Genomic DNA, 20,321 nt, shown 5'->3' with positions numbered 1-20,321 from the left:
TCTTCAAGTGCTTCCTGCTCACGCTGGAGTAAATGTCGACTGACGCTGTTCTTTTTTACACAGATAACGCTTTCTGTCGGATCCACTCCACAGTTTAATGCTAATCTCCTTATGGCATGTGAGCTAATAGCGGGAGCCCGGGAGAGTTGAGACGGGCCAAAGGGCAAACTTCAGCCTTATATCGTGAATTAGTCTTATTTTTAAAGCGTATAATTAGTCCCTGTAGGAAGTGAAAAGATACATATATAATACGGCATTATGCACAGTCATATTCCATTATTCAGCTCACCACAAAACCAGCCGGTAATTGAGGCCCCTAATTAGTTGCTGTTGTTAATTTTTTAAAAAATGTCAAGAGGATATGTCGTGCCATAAATCCTGATGGCGTCAAAACAAGTTGCGGCTGTCGCCGTGTGGAACCTTTCGTCAAGTGTTTCCTCAGCAAATAAAAGGAAACTCGTCCTCTACATTATTAATACCCACAGCGTTTCATTAGCATTTTTATTTAGATTCAAGGCAGGGGGAACTTATGCATTTTAATGTCCCCATTCATTTCCAAGTGAGATATGAAGACGACTACCTTCAACAGATGATAGCGGATTGTTGGGGCTGCTTTCCTCGCCACTTCAACGCCACCGCACTTCAAAAACAGGGAAGACTAAAAATAATGGTAGTTTGCATGTCTGAGGTTTGTCCTTGAAAGAAGTGGGGGTAAAAAAAAAAAAAAAAAAAATGGAAATATAAACAGCTTCACATCAGTTTCCTCAAAATCTAACAGTCGCTCCAAATTCCTCATCCCCCAACTCCCTCCGAGATGAAACCAAACCTCAACTTTTACTGCTCTCTTCAAGACTTAGTCGTTTTTCTGCGCCTGTGTTGTACGAATCGCACTCGGATATCAAACCGGAGGGTAATTCACAGGGAAAATACGAAGGCTAGTTTCCCTTCATCTGGCTGTTGATCAGTCAGAAGACACACAGACGGTAATCTCACACCCGCCGCCGAGCTGAATTAGGGAAAAACCGAAGCCATCTAACACGGCGGGCAGCGCCGTTGTTTGAGCAGTAAAGCTGTGCGAGATGAGCCTATTCAAACAATGAATATACAATACAGAAGGAAATACATCAAGTGGGTTTGATTCCCGACGGAGCCGCTCCGAGACGAAGATTGAACAGAGATGATTGCGGCAGATATAAACGCCGCGCCTCTCCGAGTCCATGGATATGAGGATCGTCGCCGTCCTAAAGCGACAGTTTATTGACCTTCTGGAATATCGACGTACAGCGAGCGCGCCGCCTCAAACAGTGGATGTACTGACGCACGGGAGAATGATCTCCTTAATGCACATCCAGTCATTTGCCTACAGATTAATTTAAACCATCTGTTTGCTGTGGAAAAACTGAACTCCCACATCATTACACACCTAGCTGCTTCTCTGCAAATACCTGCTTTACATTTCTAATCTCTCTATTGAGGCAAATCTGCGAGCAAAGTGGGGGGAAAGGAACAACCTTTCCTTGTACTCACTGACTGAAATTATAGAGTTCTACTGAAACGTTCTTTAGATTTATGCTGGGTTTTCGTGGCTTGGTGACAGCAGCTGCCGTAGCCTGATCTGCAGGAATCCCTCCTGTCATTTTCTTCAAATCCAGCGAAAATGTTTAGCTCGACTTTGAGCTGATGAGATTATGATCACCGTTTACGGCAACATAATGTGTATTATTTTCATGAAAGCCATAGTTTGCTGAATTTATGTCCTGCCGTTTTTGTATGCTGGCTGGTTAGGGCACCCAACTCTACAATATATGTGCAACTGCAATACCACTTGTTAATATGTAATTTATTCTCTATCAAATCCTCTACAGATGCTTGTAGTATTTTCACATCTCATTAACAAACAGATGGCCTCTTGCAGAAATTATCATATTATAGAGATTAATCTGTCAGACAAATGTCATTTCGCTTCTTTGAGAAAGCTATTGTTTCCTGATTTCTTTGTTTATAATTGTGAAATTAACTTTAAATTACATGTTTTACATTTTGTTCAGTTTCAGGACATTTGCATTGCCTTAAAAATGGAGTGTTGGATTGTGATTGCTGAAACAATGGCATTTGAGCGTAGCTTAAATTTTTAGGCTAATTGCAGTATATATTTGCACAAATCTGGGCAAACTTGGACAATAGAGCTTTTGTTTTTGTTAGAAAACTTGGTTTTCTTTCATCGTTTGCTTTAGCGATGAGCTCTGCCATAAAGAAACAAAGTGAGGAGATCATAATGACGGAGCCAGGCCACCTTTATGTGATCATTCTTTACGGATTACTCTTCATGTTGGCTGACATTAATGTCAAACTTCACTGTTTGGCAAAGGGAAGAAAGCTGTGACAGATTTCTTGGCAGCTTTATGTTTGATTGGCATGATATTAATGCAAACACAGTGGTGCCCAGAGGGTGAATCATGAGTATTTTTATTTTTTTTTTGATGCTATACCTCCTGTTAGACCAAATTGACACTTATCCAGTGAAATATTTCACTACTTACCTCCATCCTTAGAACATTTGATGCTGGAACGACTGTGTACTGAATGACCTGATTCTGACTTCTTGTGACACTTGGACTATGACAATGAGGGTCGGTGTGTTTTTTCATTAATTCAGAGTATGAAACTCAAGTATTTTATTTTCAAGATTGTAGCTTTACACCAACAGGCAACACTGATATACATTCGCATAATCTAGCTCAGTGCCCGATTTAAAATGAGACCTTTTTAAATATATTTTGGCCTACAAGATCAAAAAAAGGATGTTATCTTAAACACTGATGTGAAATCTCTTTAGCTTGTGGTTCTTGCCAGCGTGGCCTCAGTAGGCTGTGTGTGATTGTAGTCTGCGATATTCCTGCACTGTATTTACCGTGCCGGTGCCAAGAGCTGCTTCTCCGGGTTTACCTCAGACTGGAGTCACAATCTCCTGCTGTTTTTTAACAATACATTAAAAAAAAAAAAAGAACAGCAGCAGAGACATGCTGCTGCACTGATTAATATAATCAATCACTCTAAATTAAATGGCTTTTTTCCCATATGGAACTTAAAAAAAAAAAAAAAGGCATCATCGTAGCTGTGGTATTTAAAGTGGGTCTGTTCTCTTCCACTGAATGTGAAATCAGTCTCTCATATTCAGTTTTGCCACTTTGCTGTGCCCACTGTTATGTAAGAGTGCGTCCTGATTGAAAGAAGTGAAAATAGTTCCACTAAATGTCGTAATTAGCAGCGTGGTAAAGCCATGTTAGGAGAAATTACCAAAGTTGTCCCATTTAAAATGATGGATTATGCTCATCAGTGCGGTTGTATCTCAGGGCTGTTTTTTAATGGATTTTTGGAAAATCCATTAATACTTTCTTCTTCTTTTTTTTTAACTTTGAAGTTGCCAAGCAGCAATGCACTGTAGTATTTTCAAAAAGGACTAACTTTGCCAAAGTTTGGCACAGCTTCTGAGATGTGCATGCCTGCATTTTTTTTGCAGGCTCACAGTGAAAATGCATGCGTTTGCACTTCTGCTGTAGAATCCAGATATGTCTAATACCTCAGAAGTAGCCATTCGTTTCTCATCTCGGGTATAAATAACAGCAACCTGTAGCGCTCTGTTAAATTTTTTCACGAGGATTTAATAATCGAATACCTCTCTAAAAGGAAATCGACATTCTTGCATAACCCTTAAAACTGTGCATCTATTGCTTCTTCCCAGCTGATGCAACCCAGGATCGGTTTAATTGACCTCGAAAAAGGAGGACAGGCTTGAATAGAGCACAGCGTCTCTTGCTTTTCATCCCCTGCTCCCAATCTTGCTCTGATTTTTAAACGTGGGGATCTTTAAAGCGCCCAGATGAAAGTGCTTCCCCTTGACAAATGTAGTAATTGTGACACCTGCCAGCATCGCGCTGTACTTGTCGTATGTACAGCCGTTTCCTGGCAGGAAATGCACGTCGTGCTGCTCAGGCTGCGTCTGTCCAAATATCTGCCTTTAAGCTCATTAACTGGCACTAATGAGACCAGCAGTATCTAAAACTTTCAGTCATTAATTTGCAGAGTTGTTAATTTTACTTGATGGTGCGTAGCTTCAGCTGTTAAGGAGAGGTTTGCGCTCTTTATGCACGGAGTGGGCGCTAGTTAGATTTTATTTGGCCCCTGTCAATATTTCATACTCGTTAACAGCCTCTGGGTTCAGAGAAAAAAAAAAAACAAAAAAAAACGTGGCTTCATTGGCTCGCAGCCAGACGGAGAAATTTGGGAGGGATGTCAGTTCCACTGATCATAAGTCATGAGTCATGGCTGGAGCTGTGTAAAACTCATGATGAGGGGTTTGTTAATGCTAAACTGAACTGATGGAACTAAAGTGTGATTCATGGGGGAGGACTGCAAGTGGATTAAGTCGTGAATGTGTCGCCATGCTCTGCATCTCGCACTGTAACGTGCAAGTTCTGATGCCGTTCCAGACTGTGATTGATCTGTGGAGCCCGTCTCCCGAGCGTTTGTATGAGGACGCATGTATGCCACCAGACAGATGTGCTGCTTTTTAAACTTACCGTCGTGTTTGGAAAGTTTGGCTTTAAGTTGCAGGTCGGAGAATCTGAAATGTAATCTCAGCCGGGAGAGTCAGATGCTGCGTATAATGTACGAGTTATGGTGTGCGAAGCAACCTTGCTTTATCGAATGATCTATTCATGCCATTCATTTAGCTTGAGATATTTACTGTACCTACAACAAGCCATTGAACAAAATTGTATGGCTGAACGCAACCGAGAACATCCAAGTCGTCTCCATAGGTGATCTGCGCAAGGTCATGCACACATTAAGATGTTTACCTGGAGGAACCAGGGATCGGATTTCATGTGAGAATAGTTTTTTTTTTCTTGACTGAGGCAAGCTGCATGCCTGGCCGGTTAACTCACAGGAGTTATTTTTGTCCACTTTTTCTTTAACTTTCAGCGAACAAACACACAGTTGTGAAACTATGCATGAAGATGGTGCAAAGGTCTAAAAATGGTGATCAACACCAATACTGAGGCGGGTTATGACAATTAAACGTTGCTCAGTTGATACTAAGGAGCTCAAAGTGTTCCAAGAAAATATCGCCCACACCGTTAATTGCACCAGTAGCAGCAGCCTGAGCGGTTGACACGAGGCGGGATGGATCCGTGCTTTCATGTTGTTTATGCAAATGACTGTCTGTTTGTGCTGAAATAAAGACTCGGCAGACGAGCCTTTATTTTCAGGCCAGCCCACCTGCAGCCACGCCACATTTAGTCACTTAAACGACTGCGCTGCTGCATTCTCATGCTCACTTTGAGCTTCAGCAGATCATTTTGACATGGTCTACATGCAAAAACACACCGAGTCTCTAACGTTTGATGAGCTGATCAGCCATGTGTGAGAGCGAGCGGTTGAACAGGTGTACCTGTAAAGTGGCTGGAGAGTATACTTTGCATACTTTCCCAGTCAAAGTTAAACAAAATGGTTATCGCAGATGGGTAGTGGGAAGTTTTGTATTATTTTTCTCTGCCAAATTTTCTCTCCTAAATATGTAATACAGTCAAACTGTGGGAGAAACTTCTCACTAGCACATCTCAAGAGTTCTTGCTCAAACGGAAAAGTTTGAAGTCTTCTCGGTATGTTTGGAGGTCTCTGCTCTGTGCTGCATTCTCACTTCAGTTGAATTACTCCGGTTTTCTTTAGACGCAAAACCCCTTCTCAAGGAGCCTCTGGCCTTCTATGCAGCACACAACGGGGTTCAGACCATAGCGTTAACTTCCACATACCAACCATGAGAACTAAGAGAGCGGACTCAAAATCCTTCAAATCACAGAGAGCCTGAAGTTGCGATGCTGTTCGTCAGTGAAGAACAAAGCAGAGACAAGTTTGCAGTCCCGTTTGTATCTTTAACTGTGAAAACATGTAAGCAGAACACATGAGGGACCATTTTCTCTCCATAAATAACACTCATGGGATTAATCTTGAGATATTTTAAGCAGTTCTTTCAAGCAGTGAAATTAGTGGTGGAAAGTTGTCGGTTCCCAAAGTTCAGACGACATTAGTTACACTTCACAGTATCTGCCTGCTTGTTTGGTGCACACCAGATGAAACTATTTTAGATTTACAAGCATGAATTAGCACTAACAGACCTCTTGCATTGGTGATAATCAGAAGCACTTTTTGTGTGTATGATCATGATAAATTATTTATTGACCAGACTAGCAGTGTGGGGGCAGCTTTTGCAACATCAGACCTGGTTTAGTTTTGCTGGAATTTTTTTTGTACTGAGAATATTGGTGCTCACTCTTCACAGCCTTCCTGTCATTGGGTAACTGTTGAGACAAATGATTGATTGTTGGCTTTTGAAAAGTAGATGCATCTGCAAAATTAGGAAAAACGCTGCAGGAAGGAGCTTTTTCCCACCGAGTGTTTGACTTGCTGTTTGTGCAGGGCAGGCGAGCTCATTAACTCGGAAAACTCTTCAACACCACCTCATGGTTACTCACCAGCAGTGTTGGGAGGGTTACTTTTAAAATGGATTCCCCTACAGATTACTGATTACATGTCCTAAAATGTATTGTGTAATGTATTCCCTTGGATTACCTAAGTGAAGTAATGTATTATAAATGCTTTTGGATTACTATTAGCTTACTTCGAATTATTGAAGCACAGTGGTTCCCAAATGTTTTGTGCTCAAAGCACACCGAAGAACAAGTAAGAATCTCGAGGCCACATTATGCCAAACAGTCTTTAACACGTGTTGTCACTCATATCATGAAAAATATCTGAATTTGCATATTGTTGATTGATGCCAGATACAATGTGGCAAAGAGAACTATATTACTCGTTAAATGATTATTCCTGAAATATTTCAAAAATGAATTTATAACTTCCAAGTAGCAGCTGAAGCATTGAAACCAGACAGATCATAAAATTTAAAATTAGGCAAAGAAAAATCAGCAGAAATTAAGCACAGAGAACTGTCAATGCAGGGAATGCACTGTCCATGGTCCTGAACCACATATTATAAATTTCACTCAAATGTAAATAAAAGATGATAAATATTTTTACACAAAGGTGCTTTTTGTACAATTTGGAAGAACCCTGTTTCATTTCTGGTTAAAAAAAAAAACAAACAAAAAAACGTTTCGCCTAAATTTTCCAGGAATATGAACTATTTGGTCTCTATCCACATGACATTATGAAAACTCAAACCCATGCAGTTCCGATGTCTGACCTTCAGGAGTCACTGAAACGCTGTAACTCTGCCAGAAATACACTGTTTACAGAGTGCAGCGGAGTGTAACGCTCCATGTTTCTTCTCCAAACACAGAGCTTGAAGCTGCCGCCTTATTAAACCAAATCAGGAGCTTCTGCAGGACACTGGGGGATGGATTTGAACTGTCATACTTTGACCACATTTTGGTCATTGTACTGTTTACTCAGACGAGAATTTACAATAATAATAATATATGGTTGTCACAAAGTCCTATGGCACACACTCGCTTGCCTTTGGGCACACGGTTTGGGAACCACTGCCGAAAAGTAATTCCTAAAAGTAGTCCCTTTTATGGAGGAAGTAACTGTATTCAGAATACACCAAATTTAACCTGTAGCTGGAAGGGAATACAGTTACTCTTATTTTGTATTCTAAATACGTAGCACCGTTACATGTAATCCGCTCCTTCCCAACCCTGCAAACAATCTGCATGGCGCCAGGCTGACTCTGCAAATCCCGCACAGAGAATCCTGTACAACTTGGGAATCAAACCTGGGTGAAAAGGCTTACCGCTGCTCCACCATGGTGCAAGTAAGCAGTAATGAAATGACTCTCATACAGAAAAACGGCTGCTGATCTGGTTTGGCAAATATATAGGATCTCATTAGTGAAGTATTGATTGTAATCTGATGCTAAAGCCTGTATTTATCCATAGAGATTGCAATATTACATCTGGTAAGTGAAGCATTAAAGCTATTATTTCAATTTATCGAACATCCAGTGTTTATTTAAAGTTTAAAACTGCTCTGCGTCTGTGGATTGGAGCTGCATGTTTAAAGGATTAATCAGACGTGCCACTGGAAAACTGTGTCTGCCTTCTTCGGCAGCAGAGACTGATTACTGATCAAAATTCAATCTTTGATGTCTGCAGTTATTTTTAACTTTAGTTACCTGTGAATGAAGCAAAAATCCTAATTAGCTTCAATAATGTCTCGGAAAGGATTGAGGCTTGATTACAGAAAAGTAACTAAAGCCCGAGACGAGCTTTAAGATGAGGCAGCGGTGAGGGAGAAGGTGAGGGATTGCAGGCTGTGTATGTTAGAGCTCCGCTGGGAAAATGTTCCCCGGCCTGAGCCTCGGTGCTCTCATTTGACGACGCGGTCTTGACACTAAAGCTTCATTTCCAGCGGGCTGGGAATGTGCCACTTACAGAAATAGTCGATAAGAACAGCTTTTAGCAGCAATTTTGAGCTCGGAAAAAAAAAAAAAATGCATCCTGGTACTCATGATCCACTGAGCATTTACAGTCTTTTTTTTTTTTTTCACCTCAGTTGTGCCAAGCCAAGTAACATCTCGCTCTGTTTCACTTCTTTCGACTCTGGAAAGTGTACTTTACTTCCTCCCATTGGAACCACAGCTGTGATACCTTGGAATAGAGACGACAAACAGCTGAGGATGTGGTTCAGACGGTCTCCAGCTTCTGTTTCACACAATTCTGAGGTGCTACTGTTTCCAAAACGTGACTCTTTCTTTTGTTTTCCCCTTTGACCTTGTTTCCCTGCTCCTTCCCATTGGTTTTTGTGCCATTTCCTCTTGTAGAAAGGCAACCTTTGCTTCAGTTGGTGCTGAAACAAGATGCATTCTAGGTATCTCCCGTGAAACTAGTCGGCTGCACACACTGTGAATTACAGCCGGCAGAGCAGACCGCAGTAACTGTTGTTCCAGACAGGAATCTTAATCAACACCGTTCTGTGCAAAAACTCACAAAAGTCTTCTCAATCTTGTTGAATGGATGATTTTACTGGCCAATCACCTAAAGTAGTCCTCAAATGTCTCAGAACAAGTCTTAAAACCTGCACTTCCATGGTTTGTCGTCATAAAGAATTACAACTCTCAAGTGGAAGTCCAGAATGTGTTTTGCTTTAGGGGGTAGAACTGTTTTACCCTCCTTGTGATGGATTTACATTTGTCTGGGAACGCTGAGCCCCACTGATCTGAGCTTCAGATGAGGACATGGCGAGAGGGACTTTTCTTACGAGAAAAGTGACACCAAAAAATGGCGTCCTGCGGCGGTAAATGGCTGGAGATGGAGTCTTGATATCTGGTCGAACTGCAGGAAGTGGCGGTCGTGTGCACCTCTCCGTCTTATCAGTGCGCTCTTCTTTTACTATTCCTCCCCACAGTTCATATGTGATCCAGTTGCACCAAATTGATGGGAGGATAGGAGCAGGCATGGACAGATGCTGATTAGTTCAAGGCTGCACAAAACGGAGATGAAGACGCAGCCATGCGAGCTGAAAATATTTCTGACATCGGAGGCGCACTTTGTGGTCTCCGTGAGTTTCTTTGATGAGCATAAATAAACAAGAAGGAAAGGAAAAACTGCAGAAAGACGTTGGAGTCTCAGGTACAGCCGAACTGCTCAGAACATCCAGCGGTGGAGCTGATGCAAATTTCAACACCTCTCTCTCCAGTGACAGGGAGAATACATCATACAAAGAGAGAGTGTTAAAGATGAGGCCCGTGGACGACAGCCGACCTGCGATACGCGCCAATCTGGCCCACCACACCCCCAAGTCAATCTATTTCTTAACAGTACTGGACACAACAGAACACCGAGATCCCAACATCAGCGCGAGCAAACTAGCATTAAAACCTGTTCCATTAAAAGCCTCAAAGCCAGGTTGTCAAGGTGAGTTTGTAAAAACATCCATAATGCAACAGCTCTTGTGGAAGATTTTAACATTTCACTTTATTTTGCACCAGAAGTTCTCTAAAATTGGCTTTATGTGGTCATTTTTGGTGGTGATTGGGTTTTGTGAAAATATAGAGTTTTCATCAAACTTGCTCTTTAAACTTAAGTTAGAATTCAGAGGTTGTTATGGCACTGTTTTCGTGGTTTGGCCTTCCAGAGGTGAAATTGGACTGTGTGACCCTTGAACTAAAACATGCGACACCCCTGATCCACATAAAGATGTTTAATTTTATTTTGTTGATCTTTTTTAATTACATGATTAAAAAAAAATCAACTTGCTGACAATTGATATGTTAAGATAAAAAAAAAAAAAAGACATAAAAAATTGTATTTCACAAGAGGAGTTACTTGAGTGTTTGGATCCAGTGTTTTATGATTGACGATATCCAAGGAGTTTCTCTGCACGAGATGAGAGCAAAAACTCTTCCACATGGTTTCTGAAGAAGCAGCCCTGGTTACACCCAGGTATTTCTCGGTCTGCTTGGGAGTTCAATGACACTATGCCTCATCCACCTTCAATACCTGCTACGAAAGCAGCCGTAACATAAGTTGATGATGAGCATCAGCTGCCATCGAGGTGAACCTATCCTCGCAAAACTGCCACATTATTCTGTCAGTGAGTTTTCATCCACTGTGGGAAAAATACTATGAGGCTGAAGTACGATGCTGAGCTAACCGAGTTGTAATTTCCAGTTAAAATGCAACACGGCCAGTGGTCAAGTGTGCTTCACTTCTTGACAGTTGAGCAGGGTAAAAAGTGTTCACTGCTAATTTCAAATTTCTGTTTTAATTCAATTAAATTGTTTATTTTCAGTTACCGGTCCACAATATTTGGGGTCTTTCAGGCAATCTGTATGTTTAAACAAAAAAAAGATATTTCTCTTCTGATTGGACAAGAATGTGTTGACGTGGTTGACGCTTTTCAAAACTTCTTTCAAAAAAATAAGAAAAGCTCCTCAAAAAATGAAAAATTGCTTTCCCGGTGCTTCCAGGCCACTGTTGGTCAAAATTGATCAAATCCTCTTCTTAGCCTCTTTTTAAGGTTTATGCTTACAGGCATATTGCAAAAACTACAGTCATAACCTTCACTGGAGTGTGTTGCCAGTCAGAAAAATGTTTTTAATGGCCGTTCAAAAAGGAGGAAAAAATGCCCACCCCAATGTGACATTCTCTCTCCCTCTTCAATACGTGCCCCTTTCCCTGGTCTCTGTCATTCACTGCAATTAAATCCATCAAATCAACCAAGTAAGGACATGACTCAGCCTCCCCCCAATCACACCACTGGTGTGATCTCCACTGGTGACACACTCGCACGCACTCCTCTGGCCACTGTGACCAATCCAGCTAATCACCAGCTGTCAGGTCAAATTGCATCTCCAATTCATTTAGGCCTGAGAGTGTGAAGCACACAAGTGCCGGGAAAAACACCAAGTGTACAAGTGTCGACTGAATCTCCTCTTTGACCTTACCCTGCCTGTCAGTCCCCAGATGTCCACAGCGGTTTTGTTAGGACTGTTTTTTTAAACTTATTCAGTATACTCTAACTAAATTTACTGTTTTTTTATTCTTTTGTCCTCAAGGAAGCTGCAGACATGGGTCTGAAAGGTTTTGTCAGTCGCTGCTTTTCAAACGGCGAAGTGGACATCAGCTTTGTTACTTTCAAACGTATTTTGTCTGACGGAAAAAGTGAAGGTGTTCTTTGAAAGTCGTGAATAATTAATGCCACTGTCTTGATATGAAGTGTAGACATCAAGAAAGACCTTATGCAAGACGCCTGTTGTGATTACTGTGCGAGTTTGCTCACCCACCGAGTGTGAAGATACCCCGCATCTAAACTAATTAAGTATACATGTTCACCCTCTGGCATAATTTGTACTTTCACCATCTAAAGTGTACATACTTTATGAAAGTAAAGCATTGAACTTCCTCTTCAGCATTGTTTGAACCCCGCTCTGTAGTATTTGAGATGTAGCAACCTTACAAATCAAACACACCACAATGCAACGGAAATCTTTACTCGAGTTGTGTTGGCAGGGTATTCACTTTTTTCAACTCTCCCAAACACCTTTCAAATTGATTTGTCTTGTCTAAAGAAGTGATGATAACTGATTGAACAGTAGAAAAAGTTGATTTCCCACAAGTCAAAATTTTGCTTCATAGCCAAAATTAAGAGCTGAGCTCAACCTGAATGGGCCCAGTGGGGGATGGGATTCAAAGAGCCCGTTTTCCTTCAGTTTGAAACAATGCAAGAGGTTTTTGCGTTGTAGCATGATGCTTTCTCTGCTCTAAACCACTCCTGTGTGAGGACTATGGTCGTCACACAGACCTGCAGCCATCACATGTGTTAATAAACAGAAAAGCACTAAATGTAGGATTTTGAAAAAATTCCTTATTAGAAATCATGATGCCGATAGCGGAGTCACGATAGCGGAGTCACGCTGGTAATGTTTGTTTTCACACCACATCCTTGGCCCTGCGACAGACTGGCGAACTGTCCAGGGTGCACCCCGCCCTCAACCATATGAAACTGGGTTTGGCTCCAGACACTCCCGAGTCGGAAAAGGACAAATGGCTTGGAGAATGAGCGAATCAATGAATGATGTCCTGAGTGTAGCAGACAAGGTGCAAGAGGGACTCACGCCACCCTCCTACGGCTCATTATGGTATTACGGAAGCTCTGCAGCTTGTTACAATGATGAATATATGTGCAGATTTTATTTTCAAATGCACATGAAAAAAAACACTTAAAGTGAATTGATCACTTCTTCTCTTCACTTTACAGTAATATAAAAAGTGATCCAGTATTACACATTACAACAAACTACAGCACCTCAGAATTAGCAGCCGCTCCAAAAGCGTCACCAGATGCGAGAAGCAGCTTGTTTGATGCTTCAAAGAAAATATTTATAGCAGGATTACTGGAGGACATTAGATTATCTACTTCGTCCCCACTGTTTCAGTGCGAGATTTTAAAAAGGGAAAAAGACCAAATTTGACCGCAGTCAGCATGATGAGTATGATATGCTGTTGCAGGATTTGAACTCTCTTCTGATTTGAATGTAATGCAAATATGAATGCTTCTGCAGTGGATGTGTGATATGAATTCTGAAGGTGCGCTTTTTTTTTTCTCCTTCATTGGATTAAAGACATTCTGACAGACTGCCTAAAGAGAATATGCAAACAGCTTGTGGTGTCTAACGAGATTGTTTTGTCTCCAGGTGTCCCAGACGGCTGCTTTCAACCCATCCATTGTTTTCAATCCACACAGTTTTTATTTATTTTATTTTTTTGAGGTTGCACAACAGCATAGAATATTCCTTACACTCCCGTCAGTGCAGTGACCAAGCCAGCCAGGTTACCGCACTTTCATTTAACATTCAGTGAACCACAGAGCTTTAGCTTTGTCCTTGAGCCTGAACTGTTCATTGCTCCATGCCCTCTCTGACATGCACCAATCATTTGGCGTATGAATGAGCTCCTGGTTTATTTGGGGACACCAGTTCAGACCTCCTACTCACATTCCTCCACATTATAGATCTTTGTCATTTCTCCAGGGCCCTACCGCTACATTCTCGATCTGTAACTAATCCATGTTTGACACAGGAACCCAGAACACCCACCATTACATGGAAGTCAATCTAAAAGCTCATCTAAGACTAATAGGTTGTGTTTTTTTTTTTTCAAGGCCTAAATATGAAATATCCTTCAAGATCAGCATGTCAATCTTGAAAACTGAGATGTGACTTTGAGTGCTCAGAAGTGCAAACTGAAACCGTTTTGCTTATTTCTCTCCCAACAATTCACGTGTGAAAAAAAGAGTTACATGCCTGAGACCTTGAGGAGAGCGCTTTTCTCTGGCAGCAGATCAGTGAGAACTGGCATTGTGTGTGGTGTTGGCAAGCAACCATCTCTAAATGCAAGTCAGTCTGTAATTTCTTAGATGGCGTCTCTCGATTCAGATCCTAGGGACTAATTGTACTTGGTTTACAACTTGTCCTCCCGCCTCATTGCGTCTGATTCAAATGAATGGGTTTTTTATGAGGTTTAATGACGAGCTCAAACATAAACGTGCTGGAGCAAACAGTATTGTCACTTCAATAAATACAGCTCGTTCTTGTCAGAACGATAAATCCAGTCCCTCAAGAGTTTTGCTATATTTGGCACGCACTTTTAGTCACTGATGAACGGCTTCAGTTTTTGGGAGTGAAACGTTCTGTTGCCGTCTGTTGCCTGTTGATCAACTGTTGGTAACACCGTCTTTTCATGTGAAAACACTGGAAGCATCATCCATTAGCATCGGCGTAAACTTAGCATACGGTGTGTGGTTTGAGTTTCGAGTTAGAGTCTATTTCTTTCAGTCCCAATGCGAGAGAGGTTCCCAGCAAACCAAAGTCTGGAGTCAGACTGTGTAATTGGCTCTGCTCCTTTCGCTGCTCATCACCATCACACTCAAGTGTGCAATAAACATTCAATTCTCATGTGCAATGCTTTTGTGCAATGCCTATTTCCTGCTAAGGTGCAGTTGAAAAAAATTCAACTGGATTAGCATTGCATTGTTAATAGTCTTAATTCTTTTTACTGCTTCAATTTGTGCACCATTCCATTTACTTCGTTTGTAAATATCTCTGTGTGACTGTCCACTGTGCTGCTGAGACTCTGCAATATCTCACTGGGACTAATAAAAGTTTAATCTCATCTAATGGAATCATAATTTAGGCCCATGCAAATCTTTACAGTGTAGCATTTTTAAGAGTAATCTTTAGGGGAATTTCTGGAGTTGGTGTGTTTGCTGGTTAGAGCCACGCAGCAGACAGGTCATGTGAGTCCTAGAGCAAAACTCTACACCCCCATCAGCTTACAAATGCAGTTGGTGTCACTTGTGTTGAATGTCACATTTGTAGGAGATGGCTCCTTAAAATGCTCGTGGTTGTGACGACGCTACACTGAATGTTGAGCTGCAGCATTTTGCTTGAATGGTGGTTGAAACCAGCAAGTCACGAGACCACGATTACTGAAAGTTTTTTTTTTATTTTGTGATTGCAATTTGCTGTGAAATTACTGTCCAAGTGATGAATAACACCAATGAAGTATAATTGATTTCTTGAAAATAAATTTCATCTGAATCCACTTAAGTGGACTTAGCGGCATATTTATTCTTGGTGTTGAGCGTGACTTGTATACTTGTATCAGAAAGTTTACTAATTAGATGCTCGCGTTTTATTGCATGAGACACATGCTTAATCATTAATCTTCTGTTTAATGAGTTCACAGGTGAATTCGCATCAGTGGTGATTCCACTTCCAGGATTCGATTTGTCATTTATCAAACAGTGCAAGCGTTGTGTAAATCTAAGGAAACTGGCACGCAGGCACAGCTGAGTGGCATCAGGTTTGATACACTACAGGCACTTTATATTGATTTACTCTTGCTTCTGCTCTCTGTAGGCTTAGTTAAATAAGTCTGTTTTGCTGCTATACATTTCCACTTGGGCTCGCAGTGGCAATGGGAAGAGTGGAGAAGCTTAACGTGTTCCTGCCTGCTGTAGTTTTCTTTTCTGTGCAAGTCAAATATTTCTGGTATAGATTGGCCCTTTGTCACCCAGTTGGCTTTGATTGGCACAATGACAAAAGGTGACCAGAAACTACCCAATCAGGCTCTTCTCTTTAATGGTGCAGCATCACCTTGTCTGGAAAGGTCAGGTCTACCACTGTTTGAATACTGTTGGGGACGGCTGGATGGAAAAAGATGTTGGCCCTCATCGGAGATGGACCCGCAAATATTGCAACTTTCGGGCTCAATCTGACTGGAAGATGTAGGACAACTGAACCACCAGACAGTCACTCAATTCACATTCCCAACGTACTGTCAGTAAGAGATGTCAAAAACGGTTGACCTCTGCAGAATCCTTGACCATTCAGGCCTTTCTATCTGAACAAGGTACGATATTTTCAAAAAGTTTCTTCTAGTTGACAGTATTCTTTGTCCTCTGTCCTTATCATCTTTTGAACCATCTTGGTTTCATACTCTCTTCTTTCTTATGAATACTGTGCAGTTAAGGATCCATGTCGTTGAACAGGAACTATTACTTTTGGCTTACATGAGCTCAGGATGCTGCCATCCTGAGATCATGTATCCTGCAAACATATCATCACTCGGGTTGGAGCATCTGAAGCTCATGGTTATATTTAGAGCAAGATCTGCGGTTTTGTTGTGCACTTCTTTGAATCAACAGAATGGGGGGAAAAAAAACTCCCACTGTGATGGTGTCAGTAATAACCACTTTGAAAAGAACGTTGAAACTGGAGATTTGGTTTACTTGACATTTGAACAAAACCTCTCGTCAATTACTAATTAAAATTATTGGCTCAACACATTGAATCAGTTGAGTTTTTAATTCCAAATTTGCCGTTCTACTCTGGCCTCAAATCACAAAACTGGACCTGGATTTACCCAGTACTTGTACCCCAGCCTGGACTTTAAACTGGATGTAGTTGAGACTGTGAATCCAGACAGGCAGGACTGTTCACAGTAAAGAGAAGTCATTGTTCTGACAGCTTTGTGTCGGTGTACTGGTATGTCTGCGTGACTCATAAATCTCATTTCCTTCAGCCCTCTGCTCTTTCATGTTAATCACAACATTGTCTCAAGGTCGCTCATGGACTGCAATTATGTGCACTTTATGGAATACCTTATATATCTGTGAATGCTGCAAGTGAGTCATTGTTGACTAGACCACAGTTATTGTCCATGCCACGTCTAGTTGTTTCATTACTTAGACACAGTACAGTACTACTGTAGCGAGGAGCCTCAGCGGTGGGGCAAGAAAGTAAAAAGAGGTGAAACAGGTTTCCTTTGTTATCTCAGACACTGACTTATTCTGCTTTGTGTGCCATCAAAACCCTTTATTTTTTTTCTCCCCCAGTCCCTTGAATGTAACCTCTCTGCTGCCGAAGCAGCCTCAAAGCTTTAATTTGTACTTTTGTCAGCCTCTGTGGGAACGGAGCACGACCTTCATTCTCGAGTCTCTTAAAAGAGATTTCGTTGACCTCAGCCACATACTTATTGTGACCTTCCTCGCCCACTCTGATCGCTCTGGAGCGCATCATCTGTGAAAAGGTGAATCTTTGGCTACTCTACGAGCATCACTTGTAAAACAATGCAGTTACAAACCAAAACCATAATTATTTGCCCTTCTGTTATACATTAAGCGTTTAAAAATGTATTTAAAACAAAAACTCGTGATAACCCTGTTTTAATGGCAGGTGATGGATCCGTCTTGTTCTCGTAGTAAGCGTCATGTTTCCCTCATGAATTCATTTGATTTCAATGCTGCAGTGTTCAGCTTAGTAAGTTTGAGTTAATTTTTGATTGAATTTGGAGGTTTAGTGTCCTCACTTCTTTTTTTTCTTTAAAAGTTTAATTAAAGCAGTTTGAAAACTATGAAGGACTGATTTAAAAAGAACTACTGATTATCAGCTGTATTTAATCCTCCATCAGAAACTGAAACCCAAAGAGTAAAAACCACACGTTTTATGCAATTAAAAAGAGTCAACACAAAAACTAATATTGCAGAACTGCTGATAACTATTTTCCAGCCTGAAATGCTCAATTTGCTGAGACTTATGTCCAGTAAATGCTGATTGGACTCTCTAATAAGCTGTTGAAGCAATGCAGTGGGGAAAATGCTTCTCGCTTTGGACTTGTGTTGTTTTTGTTGTCCTGGTATTTCATCACCCTGCATTCATCAGGCTCTTTACAGTCACGTCACAGCACCTCAACCCGCCGATGTTTTTCCATCAAACTTGGACTGTTTGTTCTTTTCATTTCTTTAAATGTCAGCCCATCTATCAATCTTGCTGACCCGTGTAGAGGGATTTTGATTAAGCTTGACAAACTAATGTAACTTACACCACCAGTAATGGAATTGACAATGACCAACATATTGAAAAACAGGTTCATAGAGGGAATATGTGATGCAATAGACTTTGACGAAACCTGTCAGGAACAGAGCATCATACCAATGTAATATATTCAAGAAAATGTGTTTTTCGTATCTGAAGTGGTTGATAAATGGACCTGCTTTGGTAATTTGTATATCACTGAAAGGAACTTACTTTTTTAAAAAAGAAACTTTCTTGTGTGTCATATTTTTACACACAAACGGAACCCTGGGTAAAAAAAAAAAAAAAGGACTTTTATGCCAATGGACACATTTTTACAGACATCATTTGACCTCAAATATTTTAGGAGTACAAAGAAAAAAGTGGAAGGATAACATAAACTCCTCACAGTAAAAGAGTCTAAGCATGTAATTATGAGAATATTTGAAGTGAGAGTGTCACCCACTATCAGTCTTTTGGGTCAGTGCATAAAAATGTATTAAAGAAATATCATACCTAAAGGTAACCTCTTGCTCTCCATCGCCTCGGTGTCTGCATATCAACAGTTTCTTGGAGGCTTCTGAAAAGCATTTACTTTGAAGAATTTTTTAAGTGCTGCCTCTCAAGGCTGCTGGCCTTAGCTGTATACTCACTCCTCATAACTAACGGTGTTAAATAACGTACTTAACAGCTCTGTCACTTGACCACTTAGCTTTCGCTTCAAAGTCTAACTGCACCGCTGGAAAAAAAAAAAAAAAAAAAAAATCACTCTGGCAGTCATTTATTCTGTTGACTTCTGTGTATGACTTCTTTCATTTCACCTGGCACTCACGGATAACTGCGCAGTGAAATTTGATGGTTTGATCAAGAGACACCGTGCTGAGATTTCGAGTGTTTTCGAAGCGATGTGTAGGAACTGCGACGTCCTAGCCGTTTCCTTCCATCGGCGGTCCTTTCTGTCCTTGGGCTCAAATCGTCTTCCACAGTCGCCCGGACCTTTGTGTGTCCCTTGTTTGGTAAGGTAAAGATATGGAATTGGAAGAGTGAAATCCTCACACAGAGGTTTCACAATGTCAAGAAAAACCAATTAACCCAAAAGTAGACCAACAGAACGGGGTCCACAAATGACACACTGAGAAAAGAAGATTAAAATGTCCATTGTGTACATAATTGCCCTGCTTGGCAAAATGTCAATGCTCTTCTCAATTTCAACAGACAAAATCTGGAATTGCTTTGCTGTACAATGAGGAGACCAACAATACCTATGATGTCTGCCTGAAATTGACCAAAGAGGCGTTAACCATACAGAAGCCGGATGTGGTTTGCACGAGTGGAACCGACTCCCAAGTAAATGTAAGTGCGAGGGCTCCAGACTTGCATTGCAATTCATGCAGCATGACTCCAAAATACTGTAACAATGTTCGCATTATCCTTTTGCCAATAAGAAACTCCCACTTTCTAAAGCACAGAACTGTTGTACTGCGAAGACAAGCGACCGGCAGCCTGGGCTTAAGCATCAAAGTAAGCAGATCCCTTTTGATTGGGCGGACTACAATGAGTGTGAAAAAGGCTTTGGGTGGCGGAGATGACTGTTAGTCTGAGAAAGCAGTTTTGCTGCAAATTTCCCCCGCTATCACTCAGAAATGTCAATTCTCATCTCTCTCTCTCTCCCGTTTTGCACAGGGAGGGGCTGAGCACAACGTCCCAGTGGTTATTTCCAAGATTTTTAAAGATCAAGTAGGTAAGAATGTTTTGTTTTTCTGTGTGCATCTGTTTTCTTGGGTAATAAGACGTTTGTGGATTTAGTTTGCTAAATTTCCATTCATGCAGTTTTTGGTGAGGGATGAGACATCAAACGACCTCCTTTATTTGACTCTACGCTTCTTCCTTTTTTAATGGGAAGCAGCCTTGGTTTAACCTGAATAATTGAATTTGCACAAGGCAAAAAAAAAGTCTGTATTTTGGATGAATTGGTCATAAAGTGTGCTGTCTACTTCTAAGACACAGGAAAGAACACAATGTTTTGGCTCTAATACCACACAGACCATCCTAATATTTCATGTCTTTGTTGAACACAGCATTTAGGCTTACACACACTGCTGCTGGAAATGGGAGTGAACCCAGGTTTTTAGACCAGTTTCAGCTTCTTCACGGTCAGGTTTGACCCTTCTTCCCCTCAGAGCTGCTTCAGCTCAGCCACATCCTCTTGGGTGTGTACTCAGTGCACTGCTCAAGGGTGCTTCAGCCCAATGACGGGGTCGGGTGAGGAATTCAGCTATCAGTTTTGAGATTGGAAGATGCTATATTCCAACAAATCAACCTTGATTTTATCACTTGCACAAACTTTCTTACTCCGACCTCACAAATCCCTGTTAACCTACTTTCTGGTTGGAAACCAAAAGTCAAACTCACCTCATGTGTGCCTTCTTTTAGGGAATCT

At 41.1% G+C, this 20,321-nt stretch overlaps 1 protein-coding gene across 1 annotated transcript in view; it reads left to right on the top strand.

The window, feature by feature from the left end:
• sntg2 (syntrophin, gamma 2) overlaps positions 1 to 20,321 on the top strand; it is an 89,332-nt gene that overhangs the window by 5,601 nt on the left and 63,410 nt on the right. Inside the window, exons 2-4 of the mRNA XM_030116478.1 lie at positions 19,097 to 19,234; positions 19,346 to 19,402; positions 19,565 to 19,622. Coding sequence (XP_029972338.1) covers positions 19,097 to 19,234; positions 19,346 to 19,402; positions 19,565 to 19,622 — 253 coding nt within the window. The remainder of the gene's footprint in view (positions 1 to 19,096; positions 19,235 to 19,345; positions 19,403 to 19,564; positions 19,623 to 20,321) is intronic.

The sequence above is a fragment of the Salarias fasciatus genome, chromosome 19 (genome assembly GCF_902148845.1).
Source record: "Salarias fasciatus chromosome 19, fSalaFa1.1, whole genome shotgun sequence".
NCBI lineage: Eukaryota > Metazoa > Chordata > Actinopteri > Blenniiformes > Blenniidae > Salarias > Salarias fasciatus.
Note: the sequence above shows the minus strand (reverse complement) of the source record. Positions and strands in the feature narration are given on the sequence as shown.